General features: G+C 36.6%; 2 protein-coding genes across 2 annotated transcripts; one reads left to right on the top strand and one right to left on the bottom strand.

Annotated features, from left to right (window-relative positions):
- Positions 1–2,905: 2,905 nt before the first annotated feature.
- LOC105045673 (kinesin-like protein KIN-7A) lies at positions 2,906–11,310 on the bottom strand. Its single transcript, XM_010924040.3, has 15 exons — positions 11,101–11,310; positions 9,778–10,040; positions 9,565–9,654; positions 9,372–9,472; positions 9,083–9,196; positions 8,927–9,008; positions 8,740–8,807; positions 8,588–8,647; positions 8,396–8,520; positions 5,450–5,648; positions 5,221–5,343; positions 4,989–5,081; positions 3,955–4,884; positions 3,501–3,826; positions 2,906–3,363 (listed from the first exon to the last, which is right to left on the bottom strand). Exons 2-15 carry the CDS (start codon positions 10,016–10,018, stop codon positions 3,036–3,038), a joined length of 2,880 nt encoding a protein of 959 aa, XP_010922342.1. The 5' UTR covers positions 10,019–10,040; positions 11,101–11,310; the 3' UTR covers positions 2,906–3,035.
- Positions 11,311–14,532: 3,222 nt separating this feature from the next.
- On the top strand, positions 14,533–21,902 carry LOC105045682 (uncharacterized protein OsI_027940). Its single transcript, XM_010924050.4, has 6 exons — positions 14,533–14,678; positions 17,870–18,056; positions 18,167–18,317; positions 19,604–19,641; positions 19,727–19,787; positions 21,529–21,902. Exons 1-6 carry the CDS (start codon positions 14,674–14,676, stop codon positions 21,630–21,632), a joined length of 546 nt encoding a protein of 181 aa, XP_010922352.1. The 5' UTR covers positions 14,533–14,673; the 3' UTR covers positions 21,633–21,902.
- The last annotated feature ends 3,151 nt before the right edge of the window (positions 21,903–25,053 follow it).

Consider the following 25,053-nt stretch of genomic DNA (forward strand, 5'->3'; position numbering starts at 1 on the left):
CTACCAAATGGTACTATCAAATCAGGATTTCAGTGAAATTATGATTTTGCCCTTGAAGAGCATAAGGACTTTTTCATTTTAAAATATTGTATCCCTTCAATCTGCTTTGTAATCATCAAAATCAATCTAGGAGCAATAATATAATATTCATAAAATTATTTTTATAATTATAATAAAAAAATATTGTTATTTAATTATCATTGAAATAGTATAAGAATAATTAGTATACAAATTATGTAAATATAAAATAATTTGATATTATAAGAAGTAGACATGTTACTAATCATATGCAATGTATTAACTTATAATTATTGCATGTCTTTATTATATAATTATAACTACTATTGTAATAGTATATACACATCTAATATTATTATAATTTTATAATAAAGTTAACATCATATTTTTTCTATAATTATACATTACATTATTATTATATTGTAATAATATATTTTCTTTCATTATCTAACACTTCTCTTTTGTTATCTAATTTCCATTCCCTCGTATATCAATATAAAGAAACTATAAGGATTCATTTCAATAAGGATGACGTAGTATGAAAAATTAATTCTATATTAGATTACCATATTTGATATAAAAAATGATAAGAGATAATAAAACAATTGATGGGTTTCACATTTGTTTTACTGAAAAAGAAAGCAAGATAAATACCATCATGAGGATTTTTTTTTTATACTAAATTACTGAACAGAGGTAACTTGAAATTATCATTACTTAACAGAAATGCCATCCTTTTTTTTTTCATTGAAATTCACAAATGTTATTATTTGAATCCTTTATCAAGAGTATTCTTGAAAATAAGATTATCTTCAACCAAATATAGTAATTTTTTCTGATAACATTTTTCAAAACAATATTTTCATTAATATAAAAATGCAGGATATCAAGTAACTAATATCATGGATTCCAAGGGAATATCACCAAAATGTCACTAGAGAAAATAATATTAGGAGTTCTTTGGAATTTAGTTGCATTAATTTTTGTACTTTAAGGCATCAAATTGTTATATAGTGTTTTATCTAACTCCCCCCCCCAACCCCAACACGCCAAACAAAAAAAAAAAACAAAAAAAAAAAAAAGGAAAAATCACCATGTCAATGTTATATCCATTTTGAGCCATATTTTGAATCTAAAATAACTAGGCTTTAGGTTTCCTCTAACCAATTGAAGTGAAATAAAATAGAGATCCTACTTCAACCTAGGAAACTAGTGATTTGGCTTGGCTCAGAATTTGCCTTGATAGTTCAACCAAATTCTTTCACGGCTTTTCGAAGTACTTGCATCATTAAAGTTTATCCAACTAAAATAAGGTTTCTTAGATATCCATAATAAAGGAATCCCTCTGGAATCAAGATAAACTCTTAAACTTATTCCTTATTTGGTAGGTCGGTTAGTAACTGTTGGTGCCAATTGACACCTGGAGTTGGAGCGACAGGAGCTGGTGGTGAGCCAGGCCATCGAGGGTGAGACTTGCAAAAAAAATTCTGGCCGGAGGTTGCTCTAGCGGGGACATTTCGATATTCAAATCATAAATCTAATCCAACAAAAGGAGGAATATGAGATACAGTCTTTTTGCATATCTTTTTTGGCTCCCCTTTTAGGCTCCTTTTTATAGACAGAGGTGGAAACTTTTGAAGGATGGCCCTGCCGTCATTATCTCAGGGTCATGGATAACTGTTGTCTGACAACGGTCAGTAGGCCCACGAGGGCTTTGATGGAATTGAGAGGATATTCAAAGGAGAATCCATCTTTCGGTTGACCTCCGAGGAGAGTCATAAATGGAAGATAGAGGAGGGCCATTCCCAATCCTCCCAGCTGCGTCGATCTGTCACATCTTATAAAAAACCTCGGTGGTGGGCCTTACTACATATGCGGTGTAATTAATGATTTCGAGATAGTTTAATCTAGCATAGCTTGTTATCGCGGTGCACAGCTGACTACTCAAAATATGGCTCCTAGATGACGTGACTTGATGTGACTCGATGAGACTGTATGGCGGTCACACTCGATCTTTGATTGCTCGGCTGATGTCTATGCCTTAGGATTTGGACCCACGAGCAGGAATCATGGTCGACAGAAGAATAAGAATCTGAAATTGAGACTGGACCTGGTGTGGATTAGATTGCTCGACTAAGTGAATCTATTGAGTATTGCCGCTTAGTCGATTCGGGGCAACCAGTTGCCGAGAGGGGAGCTCGCCAGAGGCCAGTCGGTGAAGTATCAACCGCTTAGACAGCGGGGCGCCGATAGGTCTTTCAAGAGCCGAGAGCTAATCGATCGCGAGGACAGTTGATGAGAGATCGACGACAGCGAGGGAGTTTAGTTTGCTGAGCCTAGACTTCTTGGGTCTTGAGCTTCTTCACATTATCATCCGGACAGAATTTTTCCCAATAGTAACTATTTTAAGATAAATATAATCATCATTGGAGTTTCCTACATGTATACATTTATAAATTACTAAAATTATAAGTATACCCTCACATCCACCAGTTATAAATATACCCTTATATTATTTTTCCTTTTTGTGTCTCAACCTTACCATCAACATGTATTAAACACCATGAACAGACGAGCTAATTAAAGTTAAAATTACTATAAAAAAAAATTTTTGTTAAGAAATTTACTAAAATACCTTTAATAAGAGCAAATGTGCAACAAAACAAAAGATATTTATAAGCATGTACTTTTAGATATTTATAAGCATTTACTAAATTTGTGAGGCTATACAGGTAATTTTAGATATTTATAAGCATGTACTTGGGAAAATATTTTTTAACTAAAATAATACTTAAACTAACATTGTTGAGCGAAATGCAACGTTAAGGATAGATGTATAATGAGAAAATAGTTATAAAAAGTATGCATGTAAATACTGAATTAATTATAAGGGTTACCGTGCAATTTCAAATATTTATAAGGTGTGCAAGTAAAAAGCCTTTATTATTAAAAAAAATTGAGGAGGAAGAAACAATCTAATAAATGTTCGGTTCTTTTATTGCTAGCAGCTCACAGCATCACAGCCTCAGCAAATTTGATATGGGCTGCCATCCCAAAAACCACGGTTTCTTGCTTGCTGGCAGGGAAAAATTCAGCTCGAACATCTCTTTGGCGATGTTTCCTCCCTCGCAGAAACCTACCAGTCTTGCCACTATATCAGCACTTTCCTCAATGTGTGCTGGATCGTTTGGATCAATCCATAGCTTGTTAACCAGCTGAAGCTTCCTTTGCTTCCCTTCAAGAGGAACTTGCCATTTGATATAGAGCATCTCTCTTTCTTCTTCTGTCAAACGTGAGTTGACCCTCCTGGAAAGAAATTCTCTTTCCTGCCTCAGTGCTCTTATACTGCAATTTAGAAGGGGAGATGGCTGTTAAATCACTAATATATGATCAAGACTGGTAAACAATTTGCCGTTAAAAAGATTAAATGATACAGATAACTGCTTAAAGTAATGTGAGAGTAACTCAAAATACTCCAATACCTCGATGACAGAGAAACAGCAGGCTCATCTCCAGTATGAGCGGGGCTTGCATTGCCAATTTCAGTGAAATGCTGCTGCAGCCAAGACAATCTCCTAAGCTCTACCTCAATATATATCTGATCCGCCCGATCACCTTTAAATAACAAGTAGAACTGTGACCGATGTATTATTGATACATGACAAATATGCCATAGTTGAATAATCTGCTGCATTTGTTCCTTGTAGACAGAATCCCATGTATCAGGGGAACTTTGTAGTTCTGATATATTCCCATCAGCCTCTGCTCCATCGTGCCCTGCAGCCTCATTTGATTCCAGTTCCAATACCTAACGGCATTATGTCACAAAGCATAGGTAAACATGGGCTAGCTCTATGAAGAAGAACAAATGAAAAAGTATTGAGATTACACTCCACCAACCCTCCTCCCAAAAAAAGGAAAAAGAAAAATCCATACCTGGCACACAAGAAGCTGCTTTTGGTACTGAAGCTTTGCGACACGTTCTTTCAGCTCGGTGACGTATGCTCTTATGCTCCTTACATTTTCCTCTGCAGCATTTTGGAACATTTTCTGCATTTTTTTCATGTTCACAGAACTGGAACGTCGGTAGCATGGCGTGCCTTCCCTGGACGTTACGTCACTACCAGCTTCGCTCTTGGTTGGAGTAGCTTTCTCGGAACCTGAAAAGGTCTCATGGGATACTGTATCATTCTCCGGAGCCTTGTTCTCCACTTCAGACTCTAATGTCTTCCGAGAAGAAGAGAGAGGAGAGCATGGTGCTCTTATAAGATGCGGTCGGTTGACATTGCTGCTTAAGGCCAAAGGAAGCATCTTCTTCTTCTTTGATTGACTCTTTGAGGACTTTGGAGTGGTTTCGTTAGATTGCAAATTGTTCGGAAGAGACATCACCAGCCTATCAATAGATTTTTGGACATTTTCCAGCTGCTGCTCAAGGTTGGCAATGGTACTGCCCTGTGAATGAAGCCGCGTTATCTCTTCTTTGAGAGTGGCACCAGCATTTTGCCTAGCGACCACATCTTCGATGTTAACCTCTTTAGTCAGAGATCTAATTGCGCGCATCTCCTTAATCTCTGCCTGAAGCTTGGCAATAGTCTCAGCAGCATCTTGATTTCCCTGTCTGTGGCAAGCCACCTCTTTCTGCAGCACTTCAAGAGCTCGATGTGCTTCCTCTCCAAGCTGTTCTTGTAATTGTTCGAGCTTGCGAATTTCATGCACAAGCATGAAAGGAGAAGCTGATGACTGCCTCATTGTGTTTCTCATCTTGTCGGCTTTACCATGCCCCTTGTCACCATTACATGGTGATGGGCTAGAAAAGGTGAGACATTTAGCCACTCGGCGAGGTGATGACTCAAATGGGTTCGAGCCCTGGAGAGTGAAAGCAGAAAAGAACTTTAAGATAATGCTAACTACCAATTAAAGGAGCTGAAAAGAAAATGCTAGCGTAAGGGGAAAGTGATTCATTCCGTTACCATGTGATCTGCACTTAATTTCCTTCGCAGTTCATCCAGTTGTGACTGTGCAAGGTCTCTTTGCCGTTTCAGGTCTTCCATTTCCATTTCCATCTGCTTATCACCAGTTAACAAGGTATATGACCGACCCATTAATCTAGAGCTCCTTTGTCTCACACTAATGATCCTAATGATTGTTCGTACATTCAAAAGCAAGAAACTAATTTTCAAATTTGACATTCATTAATTTTACCTCCTTAATCTTCAACTCCTTTTCCTTCAGAAGGGCTTCTGAATGCTCTGGGGTGCATCGTTCTGCTTCAAGTCTGGCAACTACATCCTGCAGATGTTTGACCATCTGCTTGTCTGATACAACCTGATTGAGCAAAAGGTCAGATGCACGATTTATCAAGAAAAAAACATGATTCGATACAACAAGCAAAATAAGCAACCAACAGATCTCATTTTATTTTGATTCTTACCATGTTAACGCGTGCAGTATTTGTAACTTCCTTGGCGCAAGTTGCAAAATGGAGAGTATTGCGAGATTGGTCCACGTGACTTTGTGCTGGACTCATGGTACATATAATAGCAGTTCTTGCATTTCCACCAAGAGAGAGCTGCAGTATACGTGTAAGCTTTGAATCCCTGTATGGTATATGGCCGCTTCTTTTCCCAACACTGCAAGGTGAGAACTAAGTGGCATTAGAGAACTAGTTTTAAAAATGTTCAAGATAAGCCATAAGCAGCAATTTTTTAACAAGAGTCAACTTTATAACATTAAGATCAGTTATAGTTTAAAAACAGCTTTATGCAAGTGATTTGTGTGTACAATTCTCTAAGACATTATGAGGCAAAAATGTGGTGTGACAACTATGTGATTAAGACAAGAAAGAAAGTGAAACTGCAGCTTATGGCACTAATAAGTTTATTAAACAATATGATAAAGACAAAATATAGAGGAATCAGGAAGGTTATTCTTAAACAGATGAGGTAAGCCTTGAGGCATATGGTGATAAGAAATATTATGAGAATTAAAAAAAAAAAATTGCATGAAAGACGTTTTAGCAACGCTCTAGTGCAAGGACAGATCTTGAAGAAACAAAACAAAATTGACTAAATATCATCTTATCATTTATGTAAAGCTTAAAATAGAATGATATATTCTACCTTCACTAAATTTGAGGTATGAGAACAAATGCATCACCATGCATATGTAAACACCAGAACCATTCCCTTTAATTTGTAGTTAAAATTGCTTCTGAGAGGAGTCATAAAATAAGCTCCCACATGAGATTCTTATGCTATGCGTTTGCCTCCCCATGTTCTTTAGGTCACTTTGGCCATTCAAATCCCACAAGCAAACTCTTTTCTGCAAGTATGAATGACGTGTTTGCTCCAGCAATTGATCAAAAGCAGTCAGTTCCCAGTCCCTTCTCCTCCATTCCAAATTCAACCCAATATAAGAAAGGAAATCAAACCAATTAAATACGTTTGGTTGTTAATATTGTACTACCACTTCCAATGTCACCATCAAAAGGACCAACCCATTTGCACAGCTTTGATATGTAAACCTATACACTTTTAAGAAAAATATATAATAAGCCTTTCTATTATGTTTCTATTCTCCATCAGTCTCCAGGCTTTTGCTGCTTATTATTTTAACACCATACAGTGTCACAATTATAAGCTTGCAAAATGAACCCGGTAGTCAATGAAAATATCTATATTCTTGCTGGTTCAAATCTTCTAACCATTGTAGCACATCATGAAGTATTTCCGCTCTTCAAACTTGATTATCCTTCCTAGTTCATTCTAAGGCAAAAGTTCCCTTGAGTTTTGCCCGAGCTTTAGTCACACTACAGGGGAAAAATTGATTATTCAGGTAATGGAAACCCATCTTCTTTATTAGTACAAAATGATGTATTACACACTCTAAACGTGACATTTTTGGCATTTTACTGAAAAGATGAATGTTCATGGAACGACAATAATGTTATGCCACAGAATGCGCAACAATAAAATACATAACAGTAATGCCTATTTTGTTCTCTTAAATTGCAAACTTATTTGACATTTTTGGATTTTCTTAAAATCTTCAGAACTTTGATCCAAAATCACTGACATCACCGAAACTGCTGACACTGAAACAGCATTTAACACTGCTTCAGCAGATATCATATTGCTGAAAAGCGTTACATGAGCATCCTTCTCACTACCTTGATGCATCAAACAAAATTTTCTGAACCAGAAGTCTGTTTCTTTTTCTTCTCCTTGCACTGCAAGGGTGGAGGTGGGGTGGCCAGCTAGAGTCATGATTTATAATGGTCATTGTCTTTGGTCGATATTCAGTTGGTAATCTAATATCTGTGGTTATTATTCATCTCTGGCTTGTGATGCTTCAGTACACTCTCCAGAGTCAAGCATTGTCTATTGGCTCTGTTTCTGTGACAACTCGACTCTGTGATGTTGTTCAATGTCTATTTCATTGAAGACATACAAGGCATCCACTTGAATGCCGGTCTCTCTCTTTTGTCGTTCAGCTATTCTGGATCCCTTTTAGAAGAGACTAGCTGTTTCTATGGCATTGCCAGAGCAAACAGATGTGCCATCTCACATAATTGAGCAAAAAGAAATCTTTCATCTGAGGCAACGAACTTTGCTGACTCATATCTAAATCTTTGGACGCGACTAGACGTTCAGTCAGCTGTTCAAAATAATCTCATAAATTTCATTAATCTGATTAACTATGATTAATAGGACAATACTCAAATTATCCATGATATTCTCCCTTGTATATAGTGCCTCAATAATGTTTTGTGCAATCTCATATCCTTTCACAAGCTAATGGAAAAAATTTTATATAAATGAAAAGGCTGATGAGTGGAGAAGGGAGAGATTGAACTTCGTACTGAGCAGGGAGCACATATAGTTTTATTTTCTTTCCCTAGTTCTTTATGTTCCATCCTTCTGCTTAAAGTATTTAGAATTGATATGCTCACCTCTTTTCTTGGAATGTAATGACATCAGTTAGTTTACCTTGTCTCTTGACATGACAGTTTGCTTTTCTGCCGTTTATTGAATTTCCAATTACTTCACATCCATGTAGTTAAATTAAATTCAAGCTACATTACGAACTTTGGTAAGATTCAAGCTACATCTTGGAATGTCATGACATCAGTTAGTTTACCTTGTCTCTTGACATGACAGTTTGCTTTTCTGCCATTTTTCGAATTTCCAATTACTTCACATCGATGTAGTTAAATTAAATTCAAGCTACATCACGAACTTTGGTAAGATTATAGACTGAATATTTTTTTCAATTTCATTAGTTATGATCTTGGTCATGTCAATTTGCCAGATATGTTTCTTGCTACCTTTTTTTTTTTTTTTTTGTTAAAAAAAGTAGAGTATATGAGAAACCTGACCTGAGCTTTCTGATTACTGTTGTAAGGGTCAACAAGCTACGATTTATATGGGAGCCTTCTATCAGTCTAGCACCATGTGCATTAGTTTGTGAAACCCTCTCACTTCCTGCAAGGTCCACTAGGTTCTGCAGAATGCCAATCTTAAGCATTAATATCTTATCATTAAGAGTAGAATGACAAGGTAAGACTTACCAGGGTTGCTACAAAAGACTTCACACAGCCTGAATGTTCACGTAGGCTGCTCTCTATCGTCTGCATGTGTAACCAAAAAAAAATTCAGTTTTCCCCTTCTATCTGAATTTTCAACATAAAGTACTAAAAGTAATTGGAATCATTAGACTTACCAGCCTTATGATTTGGTGGGATCTGGAGCTGGTGTCGTTTAAGGCAGTTTCACCAACTTGCCTTTGTGCTGTGCAGCGTTAACAAACAATCTTTTCAATTACACTATGAAAAAAATGACCAGGTTTGAAAATAATAATGAAAATAGTCAAAGCTAATATGACATCTGTGAAAAATTGAAAAATCAACCTTCACAAATGCCAATCAGATGTCTCAGATGCTGAATATCTTGTACTGTTTCTTCTTCCAGTTTCTCAACAATGGTTCCTTTCTGTAGAGTCAGTGAAATAAGAGGATAAACATCACATAACAAAAAGATTAATAGAAAATAAGCACTGCAGATACCTCTGGATCATCAAGTAGCCGAAGAGGACCAGAATCTGTTTTTAACAGGTCCCTTACTATCTCATTGTATATTTCCATAGCAGAAATCTTAATCACAAAGTCCCTGTCTGGAGTCTGTAGATAATAAATAAGGGCATAAATCAGCTTGAGACATTTCCTCCTGAGCAGTCAAATTATAGATATTCAAAATAAATTCTTGATAAAGCTGAACTCCTTCAGTCCTTCCCCCGCCCCCTCCGCCCCCCTAACCAGAAGGGGAATTAAGAGAAAATTATCCTATGAAACTTACATTTTCTATGTGCTTGTAAATGTCATTTACAGCACTCTCTGTGATCCCTCTCATGGTATATGTTTTGCCACTGCTAGTCTGCCCATATGCGAAAATGGTAGCTGCAAAAGAATTGCATACACAGAGTTCAATCAGTTACAAAGACAAATATTGTTGGGAATCAAATTGGGAAAGTTCTTCTGTTGATATTTACCATTTATTCCTGTCAATGCTGATAATGCTACATTTTTAGCTCCTTCTTCATAGACAATCTCCGTTAAACAGTCCGGTCCAAATACTTTGTCTATATAGAAGATAAAATCAAATCACCTTTTTATGTCTGTTTGTGACCATAAAAAATGCAATTTTGTATCTCGAACTTCAATAACTTAGTCAGAAACAATCAAAAGGTTCGTCTAATCTATACCAAAAGCATGGGAGCCTGGTAAATTTGAACGCTCCTGAGTTGAGCCCTTGAACACGATGGTGTGGTCATCAATACAGTCCCACACTATTTCATCTTTTAGTGTTAGTTCTTTCTTACTCAGCGGCCTCATCCTTACTGTGACAAAAATCTTCTCGTCTTTGACTCTGGAGCCTCCAGGGGTGGATATTGGTGTTCTTTCTATCTTTGAAGCTGGCGTACCAGGAGTCCTTGCTGCTGTCATCTTGGTCGAGCACGAGGTAGAACTATGTCAAAAAAAAAAGGAGGGGGGGGAGAAAAAAGAGAAGCAGTGAGGTATTGGAAAGGACATTGTGAAGACAATGCACCAGAATAAACTTACAATGGTATAGTTTCATATTTATTATTCAAATTCTAGATAAACCTGACTACAATCAGAATTATAACTGGAGGACATGGGAACAGATTAAAATTTAGCAAAAGAAAAGACTTTAGAAGATGCCCCGTGAAAGATGAATATAAGTGCAAAACACTTGTCCACCACATGGAAGATTAAGAAATAATGATGTAAACTATAAGGATTGTACATATTTATTCACCAAAACTCAACTTCCAATACTGACATTGTGACGCTAGATCATCAATGACCAAATACTGACTTTCTCAACCAAGCCATGAATAGAAACCGCTGCTTTTTAAACTAAAATGCTTCCAAAGATAGCAGAATGATGTTCCAAAACAAAATATAGAAAGAGGGGGAAAGCATTCTTTTGTTATGATTTCTCCTCTTGATACAACCATAACCTGTAAAGATTAAACTCGCATAACTTTCCATTTGCACTTCTTCCACCTCCTCTTTCTTCCTCATCTTCCACATGCCTCGATTCTTAAGTTTTCTCCAATTTCATCAATTTATAACCAACCCTGATTTCAACCAAGAAAAAGTAATTTCTCCTCTTCCTTTCCATTCTATATTTCTATTCACATGTACAAAACCTTCTCAAGATTTTTCAAACCGTTTTCGTCTTCAAAGATCCAAAGAAAAAACAGTCCATTCACAGGGTTCCCCTCGATGCTTTCATTGAAGAAGAGAAGGAGCTAATATTTCCAGAAATAAACCAAGAAAAAAGAGAAAGCTACCAAGGTCCATAAAGGAATCAAAGAAAAAGAAAACGATGTCATTTCTCAGACCGGGATAGAAAGAACAAATCAAGTAACGAAATTCCCGCAGCATTCCCTCGATCGACCAGAAAAAGAAAATAAAACCAACAAAAAGCCCAGGAAAAAGAGACAAACATAGCAAGAAAGAGGAGATCCGAGATGGAAAGAGAAGGTAAGAGCACTCACGGAGGTGATTGGGGAAGGAGACGACTCCCGAACCCGCGATTCTTCCTCAGAGAGATCCTCGAATCGATCCAACAACTGGACGACGGAAAGAAATGGGATCCAAATTTGGTGGGTTGTGGGTTGGGGGGCGGGGGAGAATTAGTGTTTCTTGGTCTTAAAGAACGGCAAAGCGTGAGAAAAGCGAACGTTGTGAACTAAGAGAGAGAGCTTCATCTTGGGAAGGGGGTTTTGGGAGAGGCAGAAAAAAAATAATAATAATTGGAGAGAGACAAAGACAAAACCGGTCGTTTGAATTGGGGGCGCCAACGGCTAGTTTTGTTGAGCTTTTAATTATACGCCAAGATTTCTATTTCGGTAAAAATATCGGACGAAACGCGCGGGTTGATCCCATCACCGCTCGAAGTCTCTGCCGCATTGAATGAGTTTCGCGAAGGCGAAAATATCGCGACCCCATCAACGCCGTGAGGCTCGCTTGTCTGGGTTTACAGCTGGGTCCCATAACCGGTTGCTTTAGCGCTCCACTCCGTCGCGAATTTAGCCAGCTAGGGTTGGCCACTTTGCCGGCCGAAACGGACTTAGAGACCCGTTAAGATCGCCGGGTGCCAAGCGATACGTATCATATTTGGCACGGATATAATTCAATGGGATTGCTGGATAGTGGATACTGCTTCAGGATCCTCATAGCATCCATCCACCTACGGTAACCATTCTTCATCAGTGCATTTGCTGGGACTAACGGAGACACACCCAAAGAACAATAGTAATGGAACATCACCGTCCAAGTTTTTCATGATAAAACTAATGTACACAGAATTCCTCAACACCCTGCACTTTATTCCTAACATCAATTATCCAACTTGTCTGGATTTTTTATGGAATATGGTTAGAGACATAATGCAAGTCCATCAAGTTGATCTACCTGATGAACATCTGTGTCGAAGCCCTTGATATATATTTCATGCATGTGAGAATCATCTAGTGTTTTTAAATTCTTGCCGATACATGAGTTCCTGGTTATTCTAAAGATTGGTTACATAACAGATAACAATTATGATTTTGCTAAAAAGTCAAAACCAAATAACAATTATGGTACTCATTTGTTCGTTTGAAACAAAAATATCATACTTTTTCTTAAAAAAATTTTATGTTTCTCCATTTTATTTCTTCTCCCGCCCACTGCTAACCCCTCAGAAGTCTTTGTACTAGAGGCTCATAAGAAAATAGCCTGATCATCAGCAGAGCTAACAGCTTTGGACATTGCATGACCAATTGAAAAATAACAATTATAAGTGTTTCCTTTCTTAAGGTTATTATGTTCATTTTCTATTTTCACGTTGCCTTCTTGCATGGTAAAGGATTAAAGCAGGGAAAGATTGAGATGTGAGATTGTTTGTTTCATTTTTGGTTATTTGGGTGTAGTGGTTATTTTATATGCACATGACAGTCACAATTATGAAAATTGACGGTGGGTCATATGACCATGTTTGGTTCTCCTTCTCATCAATCTTATTGTAAGATTACTATTCTTGAAATTTTACAATATAAAAAAAATCATATGTGTCGTTATCTCACAACTTTTGGGTAGATATTGTTATGACATGCTTTAGGACAATTGGCTGTGTGGGATTTCTATGAAAATATTAGGGTTTCTATGCATGGTTTCATTTCATCCGTATAAAACTTATGGTATACAATACCAAGAAAAGTATCGTATTCAAATTTTTTTTTATTATTTCAATATTTTTATCTTTAATGGTCCTACCATACAAAGTTAGTATGATTTTATATTTAGCCGCCACGTCCATCGATTTATTTTTAATGCATTGTTCTTTGTAATTTTGCTATATTTCAAATCATCTATATCAATATCTCATAATCTATGGGTGAAAGTGTACTGGACAATTTTTTGGGCCAAGTGTCACGAGAAAATGTTAGATCATATTTGGTCCACCTGATGATGTATTCAAATCTTGAATACATGGCAACACCTGGCTTCATGACGTGGGCGACCAAAAACATGAGTTCTATGCAGCACAAAATCATCGGCAAATAGCCGATGACAAGAAATCGAAAGCCTGACGAGCCCAACATGATCGGTCTTCAGCCGGTCTCATTTCCCTTCCAATCCAACTCTCTATAAGCCGTCCTTCAGATCGGACACTTTCAGGAGCTTGCTGAATTGGTATTCTGTTGCATTGGTCCACTACTTTTGTTATACATAAACGACTGATCCTGAATAATTTACTGATGCCTACTATTCTGATTCTAACAATCACTCTAACAATCACTACTCCAGCTCCAACAAATGCTAACCACCTAACAAATTTTTCTATAAAAAGAAAGAAGGGGGCAAAGAGAAGATTCTCTAGACTCTAAAAAGAAAAGTTCTTATTATCTTTCTTCATTGTTCTCTCTCTCCAACACTTTCTAATTTAAGCAGCAGAAGATCTTCTGTCGGAAAACTCTCATCTTTTTCTTTGGCATGTGCGGATTTTCTTGTAGGTTCTCAAATCCGGACTGGCGCCTGTCTACTCCAACGGAGCCGTCAATCCAGCTGTCCACTCTTATCACATCATTTTATCACTTCATCAGAGAGGTGCAGTAATAGAAAAAGATATACCTACATATGTAGGTGAAAAGATAAGAGTGTGAGTATTGATTAGCTATTCATTTTTTTCATTATTTGTTTTTGGAATTTTGGGTTGGCTATTAATATCATATGCGATAAACTTTTTTTTATGCCAAACATGCATGTTTCTGCCTAATAAACTGTTGGTTGGAAGAGTAAGTTTTTGCATAGCCTTAGCTTTAATACAGTAACTTTAGTCTTTCTTTTCTTTTTTTTTTTTTAATGCCATTGATGTGGGTAAATTAATAATTATAATTTGAAATATATCGTGTTAGTGTTTTAGATTGGCGGTCCTAATTCAACTTTTTGGTGGTTGAGTTACAATAAGGCCAAGCTTCGATTGCCTTTCAGGATGATGGTAGTATTAGGAATCAAGATCGGGATTTTAAATGGTCATTGCATAAATTATCTTATTTTCATGATTTTATCATCTTTATCATTTTGGCCAAAATATTTTTCTGTAATCTTCATTGATAGTATATTTGAGAATAAAAAAAAAAAAAGTTACAATCAAATTTTATTATGATTTTTATTACCTAAACAAATTATTATGAAGTCAAGAATTGAAGGTTACTGCATTAGTTATGATCGAAAGCAAATTGATTTCTTCCATCCAATAAAAGTCGCGAAAAAAAAAAAAAAAAAAAAGATATAGTGGTGTCGGGTTGATTTGGGTCGGTTCGGGTTTAGGCTGGAATTACTATAATCCATCGGATTCGGGTTTTAAACGGGCATAATACCCATATCCATTAACCCGGTAAACGACCCAGACGCAGGTGCCTTATGCCCAAGTTTGTTCCCTCATCCCAAAATGATCGAAACTTCGAGTTCAAGACCGGAACGCTAAACCCTAGAGTCCGGGCGGCGGTCGTCAATCGAAGGGGAATCCTCGCCCTTGCTGTCGCCGATCAGCGATCGCCGGTCGACGGTAGCCACTCGACAAGATGAGGTGAGTTCTTCTTCTTCCTCCTCTCTGTTCTTTTCTAGACATTCTTCTTTTAAATGTAATATAAGTAATCTTGCGGAGGGGTCGGCTTTCGGCCTGGCATTTCTTGGCCGCCGCCGACAGCTGCGGTGGTTCCTGTGACCAGAGATGAATATGCCTTTCAGTGTCACTGGTGAAAGCTAGCCTCAGAGTTGGTCATTAGTTTCGTTTGAGATTTTTACCAAGCTTTTGAACCCAAATGCATTAAAACTAATACTTTGAAATCTTAGACTGGTTAAACTTAACTGAAAAATATTTTGTACTCTAGAGACGTTATTGCACTAGTAGGCTAGTAGCGTCCGCCGTGTGGAGCCAGATTTCCCTATATTTCTACAACATATAGGAAATTTGAAGCTCTCCTAAACTATACACTTACACCGTTACTCTTTTGGATATTTTCCCCATTTTGTGACTGATAGGATCCTAGAAAATTAAGGTTTATGACAGCCACACGTAACATGACTAGTTAAAAGGTGACATGAAAGCTGAACACATGGTACGTGACTGCGTGATGACTCTAACGAGTACATGACTGCTTATTCTGGAAAATGACGTTATATAAATCTGCGTATTGCGGGAAGAAAAAAAAATTTATATTGCCCGACCACACCTGGATTTTTCTTAGAGCTTCTTCCTTGTAGACAGACTTGTCTAGTGGTTTAAAAAAAAGGACATTGTATCCTATGCTTCCAACTTTTCTTTCCTTCTATTTAGCCTCCTCTTTTTTCTTTCTTTTTTTTTTTTGTGTGTGGGGGGGGGGGTTCGGATTTCTCTTGCAACACCTGAATTGCATTGTTCTTGGTCTGAGTTGCTTGACAGTCAAGTTCTTCTAGAACCAACAAGGAATACTAAAATACCTTAGGCAATGCTTAAGGTCAGGCGAGTCTGGGAAGTCTATAAGATAACTATAGACTTTGGTGTTTTAGAGGTAAGAAGACTTCTGGTGCTTGGCTCTCTCTCTCTCTCTCTCTTTCTCTCTCTTTCGTATGCACAGACACAAACAAGGATCAGTTACTATAATCTTGGAATCATTCTTGGTCTTGGAGCAATCCATGAACTTGTGCCTCTGCTCACATTCTTGTTCCATGATACGCTTGGAGTGGCGAACATCTTAATTTGCATGGATTTGATGAAAGATTTAATTACAAGCCTTGTATCTGGAACCTTGTTGAATGATTTGGATGGATCTCATGCCAGAGAACCTATTAAATTTGCCTGATGACATCAAATTTCGTAAATTAAAAAAAAGGAAAGAAACTCACATGGAAGAGGCTGCCATTGGACATGTGCAAACTGCATGTCATGCTACAATTGGCATATGATCAGTCAATAACAAGATAGATGGTTGGATTTTTCTTGTGATATATGGAGTGCTAATAGGTGCACTCTCTTTTCCACTACACCCTTTGTTCATTGGTCCTTAAGCCTGGACTTGATAAAGGGCACTTCTTGAGACTTAAAAGGAAATTGGGAATTTAGCCCCAATTCCCCCCAGTGTAAGCATTTGGTCAAATATTGGCTGACTTAGCTAAGTTTCAGATGACAATCTGCAATATGGACTGAACCAAAAGAACTATTAATGATTTTTTATGTCAATTCTTGGACCAAAAATACTTGAAAGTTTTACGATATCCTCTCCCCCTGTCCCCCACAGGAAAAAGCAGCAGCCACCAAAAGATCCTTGAGGCTAAATTGGACATTCATGGGACGCCCAACATGACATCCTAAAAGAAAGAAATACCAAACCCTAAACCTGTTGTTGGTTACATCACATACCAAGAGACTGCTAGAATCCATTAAGTCATGTTCCATCTATCTTATTCTGTTTTTGTTTTTGTGTACTTGTATATTTTAGTTCATGTTTATCATTTTCTGTTGTTGCATTCAATTTGTGTGTTTAACAATTAGACCATTGGCATCCAAAATTAGTGCACCAACCATAGGACCCAAGGATCAAAGGAATTTAGGTACAATGGCGAATTCAATATTCAGAATATTTGCAGATGGTACAAATTTGTAATTTAATAGAACTTTTGGAATATGTCATAGGTTAAAAGTGAAAGGATGAGAAGCAGATTAAATATACAAAATGTCTCATTACATGAAAGAACTCAGGCAAGTTGTGGAATATATGGTCAAATTTTGCAAATAATCATGTGTTAGAAACTGGTGACCCAAATGCAATGTTTGGTGAAAAATGAATCAAAACTTACCAGAGAAATTTGGAATAGGTTGGTAAATGGTCTTGTTAGACATTTTTTTTTTTACCAGGGAGTTAGGTGATTGGATTGGTCGACTGATACAGGTAACTAGAACTTAATAAAATCCACTTAACACTTGGATTGGTTGGGGCAAAAATCCTATAGGAGATGCATTTATAGGGAGTTTCCCACCTATTGCCATGTTATTATTATTATTTTTTAAATTAAAATGTCATTGCACCATGTGAGATCAGTTTATTGCTGCCCAAGAAAAGTGGAATTCATATGAATGGTTGTAACTGAACAGGATGCCTACATATAGGGGTGGCAGTCCTTGACTCACGAACCTGGTGAGAATTGGCATGAAGTTAGCGGTCTGGATTGGGCATAATTGGGTTCACATCATAAACCAGTTGACTTGACTAACCTGTTTATTGGATAGGTTGGCTTTGGGTTTTATTGACTTTGCAAACTTTACCTGGATTCAGTTGACACAATTACAATCTCATCCTGAAACAGGTTCACTATAAACCTATGTAAATCTGTTTGGGTATAATTATTTGTTAGAATTATGTTTTAAATAATTGTATAAAGCTTTATGTTGATTGGATGTGAAGTTATTAGCTTAGCATTGGTTAATAGATTAACCAAGTTATTACTGGGCTAATTGTGTCAGTATGGGTTTAATTTTGTCAAAGATAATGGGCTAAGCATGTCATCTCTGGCCTGACCTGTTTGTTAAACAAGTTACACAGGTCAGGTTGGAATTATTGGCCTGTTTAACTGGATTGGGTTTGGATTGACAGTTTTCTCATATTACCTACATCTCAATCAACAAAAATCCGACCCAACTCGACCAATTGCATTATGAAAATTATATTACTCAATAAACAGAGCATTTTATTTCCATCCTTTTATCTTGGTGTGAAAAGTTGTATACTCCTTTTTCCTTAGTCGTCATCCTGAAGTGAAGTGGGCACAAAGGGTGGACAAGGTTTACATCACTGTACAGTTGCCTGATGCAAAAGATGTGAAGGTTAATCTGGAATCTGATGGCATTTTCACTTTTTCTGCAACTGCTGGAGCTGAAAAAAACTTGTATGAGTTGAAAATGGACCTTTACGATAAAGTAAATGTAGAGGTAGGTTTTGTTCTTAAGCATTGTGGAGCAAAAACATCTTGTTTGAATGTTTAGAACTTATTCTCCATCGTTTCATTTTTTTTCCTTACCCCCACATTGTTAATTATCAGGGAAGCAAAATTAACACAGGTGTCCGTTCTATCTTCTGCATGGTAGAAAAAGTGGAGAAGGTATGGTGGAAGAAACTATTACGTGGTGATGAGAAAACACCTCACTATGTGAAAGTAGATTGGGATAAGTGGGTGGATGAAGATGATGATGGTATGTGTGCTTCTCCTTTGTGTTTCAACTTATTAAAATTCTAGTTGAATATGATGCTAAAGAAATAGTAATCAGACGAAGAATACCAACTGGTATCTTAAAAATGTAATAACGGTGCCTTAACAAGTCAAAGGAACATAATTTGATGTGGATCCCTATTAAATCTCTTTTTTAGTGAATTTGGAAGCAACTTCAGCTAAATTTTTGTAATCAAAGCTAAATCTGTGTGGATATTTGCCTTAACAAGTCAAAGGAAGATAATTTGATGTGGATCCCTATTAAATCTCGTTTTTAGTGAATTTGGAAGCAACTTCAGCTAAATTTTTGTAATCAAAGCTAAATCTGTGTGGATATTAACTATTAATAAATCTTTGGTTGAAAGGAAAAGCAATCATGTATTATATCTCTTGTTTAAGAAGGCTTAAGTATGAGACTGTCTCATGTGACACCTCAAGTTAAAGCTTTAGAAATGTCTTGAGTGTCATTTCTGAGGCTATACGAGATGCATATTGCATCAAATAAGAGATATGTGATGCACACTGCCTCATGGTATTCCTGATGTGGGATACCATTTGGGTATCGATCATTTTCAACTTGAAAGTAGAAAAGAAGGATGGCTACCATGGCTTATATATATTTTTTGAAGTGTGCAAATTCAAGTGCCAAGTTATGCTTGGTAGAAAATAATCCCTGCAGTTTTGATTTTTCATAAACTTAATTATGATATTGTGTTAAAGTAAATCATCTTTTGATGTTTTGTTCAAAACCTGTGCATATTCGGAGTATAAGATTTTACCAATTTTAAGTAAGGTAACTAATTCCTTGTGCAACAGTCATATCCTTTGTTTTTTAACATCTATTTTTCACTCCAAAGAACTATCTTGCATAATGAAAACATATGGAGCTTATGTTTTATATGTTGAGGCTAGCAAGCTGCCTTACTAGGACTCTAAACACCTCGCCTTTGACCAACCCCCCCCCACCCCCCCTCCTTTTTTATCATTGATTATGTTTAGAAGATTTTAGCCGCCTTTCTAATTCTCCAAATTAGGTTTAGGTGACTATGCAAGTATGTAAAATAGAAATCAAGGACTGTGCTATATTAATCTCACTGTAACTCGTGTATTATGCGGTAAGTGAAAATTTTTAATGATTAGAATAAGGGGATCATTTTGATGTCAAATACTATATCCACACACAGAGTGTAGCCAATATGACTCACTCCCCATAAAATGTGATCTTATGATTATGGAATTCCTGGTTACCAAGTTTCACTTCTCTTTCAGGTCCTGGTGACTTTGATTTGGGAGGGATGGATTTTTCGGTAATGATTATTTTGAAATAAAATTCCATCTTTTCTTGGCATTTAGGCATAAATTTCTTATCTTGCGTATATATTTCTTCCACAGAATTTTGGTGGTATGGAGGGTGATGGTATGGATGATGACCTTGATGACAGTGATGATGAAGGTAAGAACCTTGAAATTTCTCCTGTTTTATCTATACTTCAATGTGTATTTACATTTAATTGCAAGTTACATCATTTGCATATATATGAGATTTGTTTTTTTTGGAAGAAATAAGTGAAATAAGACTTTAAACAAATGAAGAGAATAATGGCTGTCAGTAGGTGGGTGGGCCTTCCAAGTTTGATTTTCTTATCTTAACTGTCCTCATGAAAGAGTACATATTTCACATAATTGATTACTTAACATCTAATCCTGCATTGTTTATTATTTTACCTTGATATTTGATCTCCATCTTACTTGATGTTTAACTTCCTAAGCCGGATGGTGATCCAATATCATGATGGACTAGATGTGATTTTGTGTCATATTTTTTTGTAGTAAAAGAAGTGAATGAGGAGGGTAAAAGGAAGATAGAGTCCGACTCAGAGTAAAAGGAAATTGATAAAATGCGACAGTGTGTTAACTTTGAATTTAGGTTCACCATGGTCAATCTTGCACATTGCTTCTCCCCTACAAATATGGGCTGGATTACTTGGTTCATGGAAATCTGAAGTAAACCTAGAGTAGATTGATTTAAGATCATTCCTCGGTTTTCTTGCCAAACGCATTTCAAACTTTCTTAATCATTACCTAGCAAAATCTTGTTTCTAGTTTTTGAGCAAATATTCAGCAGCAACGACGACTTGGGAGAATTCATAAACAAAAATGTCTGAGCCTTGAAGTTAGATTTCCAAATTGAGGTTTCAGACTCAACCTTATTTAGATAAGAATAGCTTAATTTATGGCTCTGGAAGCAGCATAGTTAGGATACCCCAAGGTTGCATAAAAGTATCAGCCCCACAAGTATTATTTTATTAAGGGGAAGGGACTTGGAATGTTTTCTCTTCTACTTCGTGCACAGGGCTTGTAAAAACATTTCATAGTGCATATATTTTTGCATTTCATTGTGCATATATTTTTGCATTTCATGGGTCAACTTACACATGGGTGCACATTTCACAAGTAATTTAGTTTATCAATATTAGAGGAACCTTAACAACTTAGAAGTATTCCTCATCAGGGGATGTAATTAACTGTTGTTTCATCGAGACTGCATGAAATGGATTGCCTGCATCTTAAGGGAAAACAGCCTGTTGAGGATTCAAAATTTGTATCCACACATCTTGTCCTTTCCCATGATGCTATGTTTATCTGCATAATGCTTGTCTGCTGATATTTCCTTTCTGTTGTGTAGATTATTCTGCATACTTCTTTTATTGTTTAAGCTATTGCCTTTTTGCACAGAATAATATGCTTCAAGTGAAAATACAAATTATGCTGGCATAAGGCAAAGTTGATATATATCATTCCTAGTGAGAAATTGGAACCTAGGACCTGATTGCTGATAGTGATATCTCTTTATCTTTGACTTTAAAAAGGAAAAGTTTCTTGTTCACCAATCTAACGCATTTATACTAGCACGTACCTTATTTTCTCGTACGTGCCCATGATTAATCTTAATTTAAATTATCAATTTAGGCCACTCACAGTGTAAATAATTGTTAGGAAACTCCGAAGGGCAGCCTGCAGATAACAAACAAAATGAGTCCTTGCTGTTGTAAAGACAATTTTTTTAAGCATAAATGCCTGTGCTTTGGTAGTGGGGTTGATGATCCCCAGTGCAATTGTTGCAGTGCAATTATACATTTCACTATTATACAAACTCTAATCTCATATTAATTTAATTACCCATCTCTTTCCAGAACAAGAAGCAGAAAAGACTGATCATGCCAAAAAGGCTGGAGATGTGCAGAAGACTGAAGAAGCCGCTTCAGAGGCCAAAGTGGATACGGGTCCAAGCACATGAAAGAGTCCTTCAGCGAAAAAATCACTGCCATGGTTCTAACGTGTTGCGGGACGAGGCCAGCTGATCGTGCTTTGCATTCGCTGCTGTATTGATTGCTTGCTTGTATCTGCTGATATCCAACTGTAGCTCGTGTGAAGTTTATTTTCTATTTCTATAGGCAGGTGGAACCAGTTTCATTCGGCTGGCAGAATGTGTTTGAGATCAAGGTTCCATGAATGATCTTAAAGCAGACATTAGCATGTCAGTAATAGTTGTTGGATTCTTTCTTTCTCTCTCTCTTTTTTTTGGGCAGCTGCTGGTGACATTTTTTTAAGTTCTTGCCGTTTTCTTTTTGTCTTCTATTATTAGAGATTGGTATTATGGTGAAGTTTATCTTTAAAGTTCAAAGCAAGATATGTTGATGCGTGTTTTTCAGGTGATATTAGAGGGAAGAGAGATTATTAGCGTTGTTGAATTTTTGTTGCTTGATGTTTTTAATGAGTCCACAGAAAGACCTTTGTTGGTGTATCCTATTTAGGATTGCTATTGGTGGCAGGGTCTTTATTAATAGTGTTTGGAAGTTGAACTTTTGTTATTAAATCATTTAACAAAAGATTATTTACTGTTTGATAACAATATTTCTAAGATAATATGGAACTTTGACATCTATTTAATAATCAAATTGGAAAAGTATTTTTAGTATGATAAAATGAAAGAAAAAACTGCATGATCCTTTTTGAACTCTTTATACCATCAAGAACTGTTATAAAAGTTTTTTTTGTTGCTGTTTGTTTATTTCTAACAGTATTATATTAGGATAGCATGATATTGTAATATTATAATCAAAGTTCGTGGATTTGGTATCGGAATTCATATTGATCGGTTGATGGTATAGATATGTTTCAGATCGGATCCGCATGAATCGATGTCGAGCAAAAGAATTGAATTGGGAGGAGGGAGAGGGGGGTGGAGGGTCAGAAAAAGAGGAGAAGTCATCAAAGGGGTTTCTATTGGTTGTCGGATGGTGAACTTGACGTTTGCGGCATCGTAAGCATGAAAAGCGATCGTTTTTGTTTCATGATTTTTTTTAAAATATAAATTATGATGAAATATGAAGTAGGTAAATTTATTACCAACTTTGATATTTTTAAATTTTTTAAAAATTTTTTAAAAAATAAAATCGATAATCGATTTGTCGATTTTATTATTCATCGATTCTTAAAAAAAAAAATCAAGTGAATAGAGACGATCACCTTTGTCTCGTAGTTGCAACTTCGTCCATGTGTTTTTTGCTATTCGATGTCCATGTGTTTTCTACCATTCGATGGCCGATAACTTCTAACAACTCCACCATTCATGCATCTCTCTGGTACAGTCACTTTTCTCTCTTTTTCACTAGTTTAAAAATTCTATTAGACAACAGTGAGCTGTGGAAGCTTCCACAATCTTTTGGTAGCCTGAGCTGTGGAAGCTTCCACAATCTTTTGGTAGCCACAACAGCCACAACAGACGTCACCGACCTTCAACGGTATCATGCTCTCTCTCTTTTTCTCTTTCTTTTCTTCTCTTTTGTCTCTATCTTCTTCGATGTATTATTTTTCTCGATCGAACCATTCTGATTTCTCACCTCATCGATCCGGTTCAGTGCAATCTACAACCAATTTGGATCGATATAAAATTTTATGATTATAATAATATATCATATAATATTATAATGATATGACATATTATTATATTATTATAGTAAGAATATAATATATTTAAAATATCTATCACTGGTTAATAATTGTAAAGCAGTATTTTGTTATGAGGTGTTACAATTATTATTGATACATATTAATATCGCATAGTATAATATTATTATCATATACGAATACAGTATTATTGTTTTAATATAAGATTTTAACAATATCATATTATAATATTATTTGCATGTTAATGCAATATAAAGTTTAAGGGGATTTTGGTCATACGAATAATTTTTCAATGGATTCTAGGTGTTTTTGGAAAAAAGCTCCAATCTGGAGTTTTTGTTTGGCAAAGGTTTTTGGCTTCTCATATTCGAAAGCTGCTTAGATTCTTACCTTTTTACATTGTTTAGAAGTGTTTATAGAGATTCAGAAAGTAATTTTAGCTCCTCCATAAGCAATCCCAAGTAGAGTCTTAATCTTATACGTTCAAATAGAGTACATAAAGCAGCAAGCAAGGTTTCCATGAAGAATAACGGGGTTTCCAATCAAGCGTTTCTATACAACATTAATCTGGCTGGCTTGGTGCAATTGCGATGCATGCTGACATTGCTGGATGACTTTGTTCCATCGTCACCATGCAACGCTTCTTCTTATCATCCCCTGATCTCCATGTTCTTCGACAGCTACCTTATTTCCTTGTGGTTGTAAGAAGCCTATGGTTTTAGATACATAGCTTTACTTTTCCGTGAAGGGCGCAATGCATTCAAATGTTCCTTGATTTATCAGAATTGGATGTCCCTGATAAACCTGGTAGGTGCAGATTCAGCAGTCATAGCAAAGCTGTTGAAGTAACCGAGGGAGAAGGTAACCACAAGCAGTTATCACATGCTGAGACACTCATCCATGAAAGGGAATTAGACAGGCGTGTCATCCGAAGTTTGTCAGCCCTAAGCTTTTAAATTTATCAAGAGGAAACCCTATTTTCCTAAATGGCCTCTTTTAGAACGACCACAGCGTTCTCCACTTATGAAGAATAGAAATTTCCAAATGAATTGGCATGATGACAAACCAGATTCCATAGAGCCAAAAAGCATATAAGTCGGCTATGAAAGCCTCCGGTGGCACGCACATTGATCATAGTTCTAATTTTTTCATGGTCAAACATCGATGATAGTTATTGATGGGCTCACCATACACATTTAAACAAAACCACGTTGGTTTGTTATTTTCTCAAAAAGGAATATGAAGCACAAACAGAACCCCCAGCCCCAATCAAGGATTGGTCATGGCAACTTTGACACACAAAGTGCAAAGATGAGCCATCAACTCCCCTTTAGAAAGAGAGGGTCACTTTCGAAGCCACTCAGAAGCTTTTTGCCCATTCAAATAAATTTGAACCCAAACAAAATCACTTAATTCATGTCCCAGCCACCACCCCGAGTATTTATGGAAGATGCCTGAAGAAAAGGCCCTGGCACCCCCCCGACACTGCCAGAGTGCACTCCGAATAACAAATTTACAATTAATAGTATATACACTTTCAACCTTTTCCTTAGTTGAAAAACATGCAGCACAAATGCAACAATAGATCCAACCACGAGGATGTCATCCAATCCATCATGAGAACACCGTACAGTTGCTGCTTGTGCAATATTAGAGTACTAGAATGGTTCTTCCCCCCCCCCCCCCCCCGCCCCCTTTTTTTTTTTTTTTTTCCGGCCCCACCCACAAATAGCACGCAATCGACCAAA

The sequence above is a fragment of the Elaeis guineensis genome, chromosome 2 (genome assembly GCF_000442705.2).
Source record: "Elaeis guineensis isolate ETL-2024a chromosome 2, EG11, whole genome shotgun sequence".
In the NCBI taxonomy this organism is placed as follows: Eukaryota; Viridiplantae; Streptophyta; class Magnoliopsida; order Arecales; family Arecaceae; genus Elaeis; species Elaeis guineensis.

Excerpts from the sequence above, each read along its gene's own strand:
- LOC105045673 (XM_010924040.3), bottom strand. The coding sequence starts at position 10,018 with ATGACAGCAGCAAGGACTCCTGGTACGCCAGCTTCAAAGATAGAAAGA. Across the intron at positions 9,009-9,082 it reads GGCTACTTGATGATCCAGAG|AAAGGAACCATTGTTGAGAA; the intron begins GTATCTGCAGTG and ends CTGACTCTACAG. Across the intron at positions 5,344-5,449 it reads ATACTGCACGCGTTAACATG|GTTGTATCAGACAAGCAGAT; the intron begins GTAAGAATCAAA and ends TTGCTCAATCAG.
- LOC105045682 (XM_010924050.4), top strand. Across the intron at positions 18,318-19,603 it reads GGTGGATGAAGATGATGATG|GTCCTGGTGACTTTGATTTG; the intron begins GTATGTGTGCTT and ends CTTCTCTTTCAG. Across the intron at positions 19,642-19,726 it reads TGGGAGGGATGGATTTTTCG|AATTTTGGTGGTATGGAGGG; the intron begins GTAATGATTATT and ends TTTCTTCCACAG.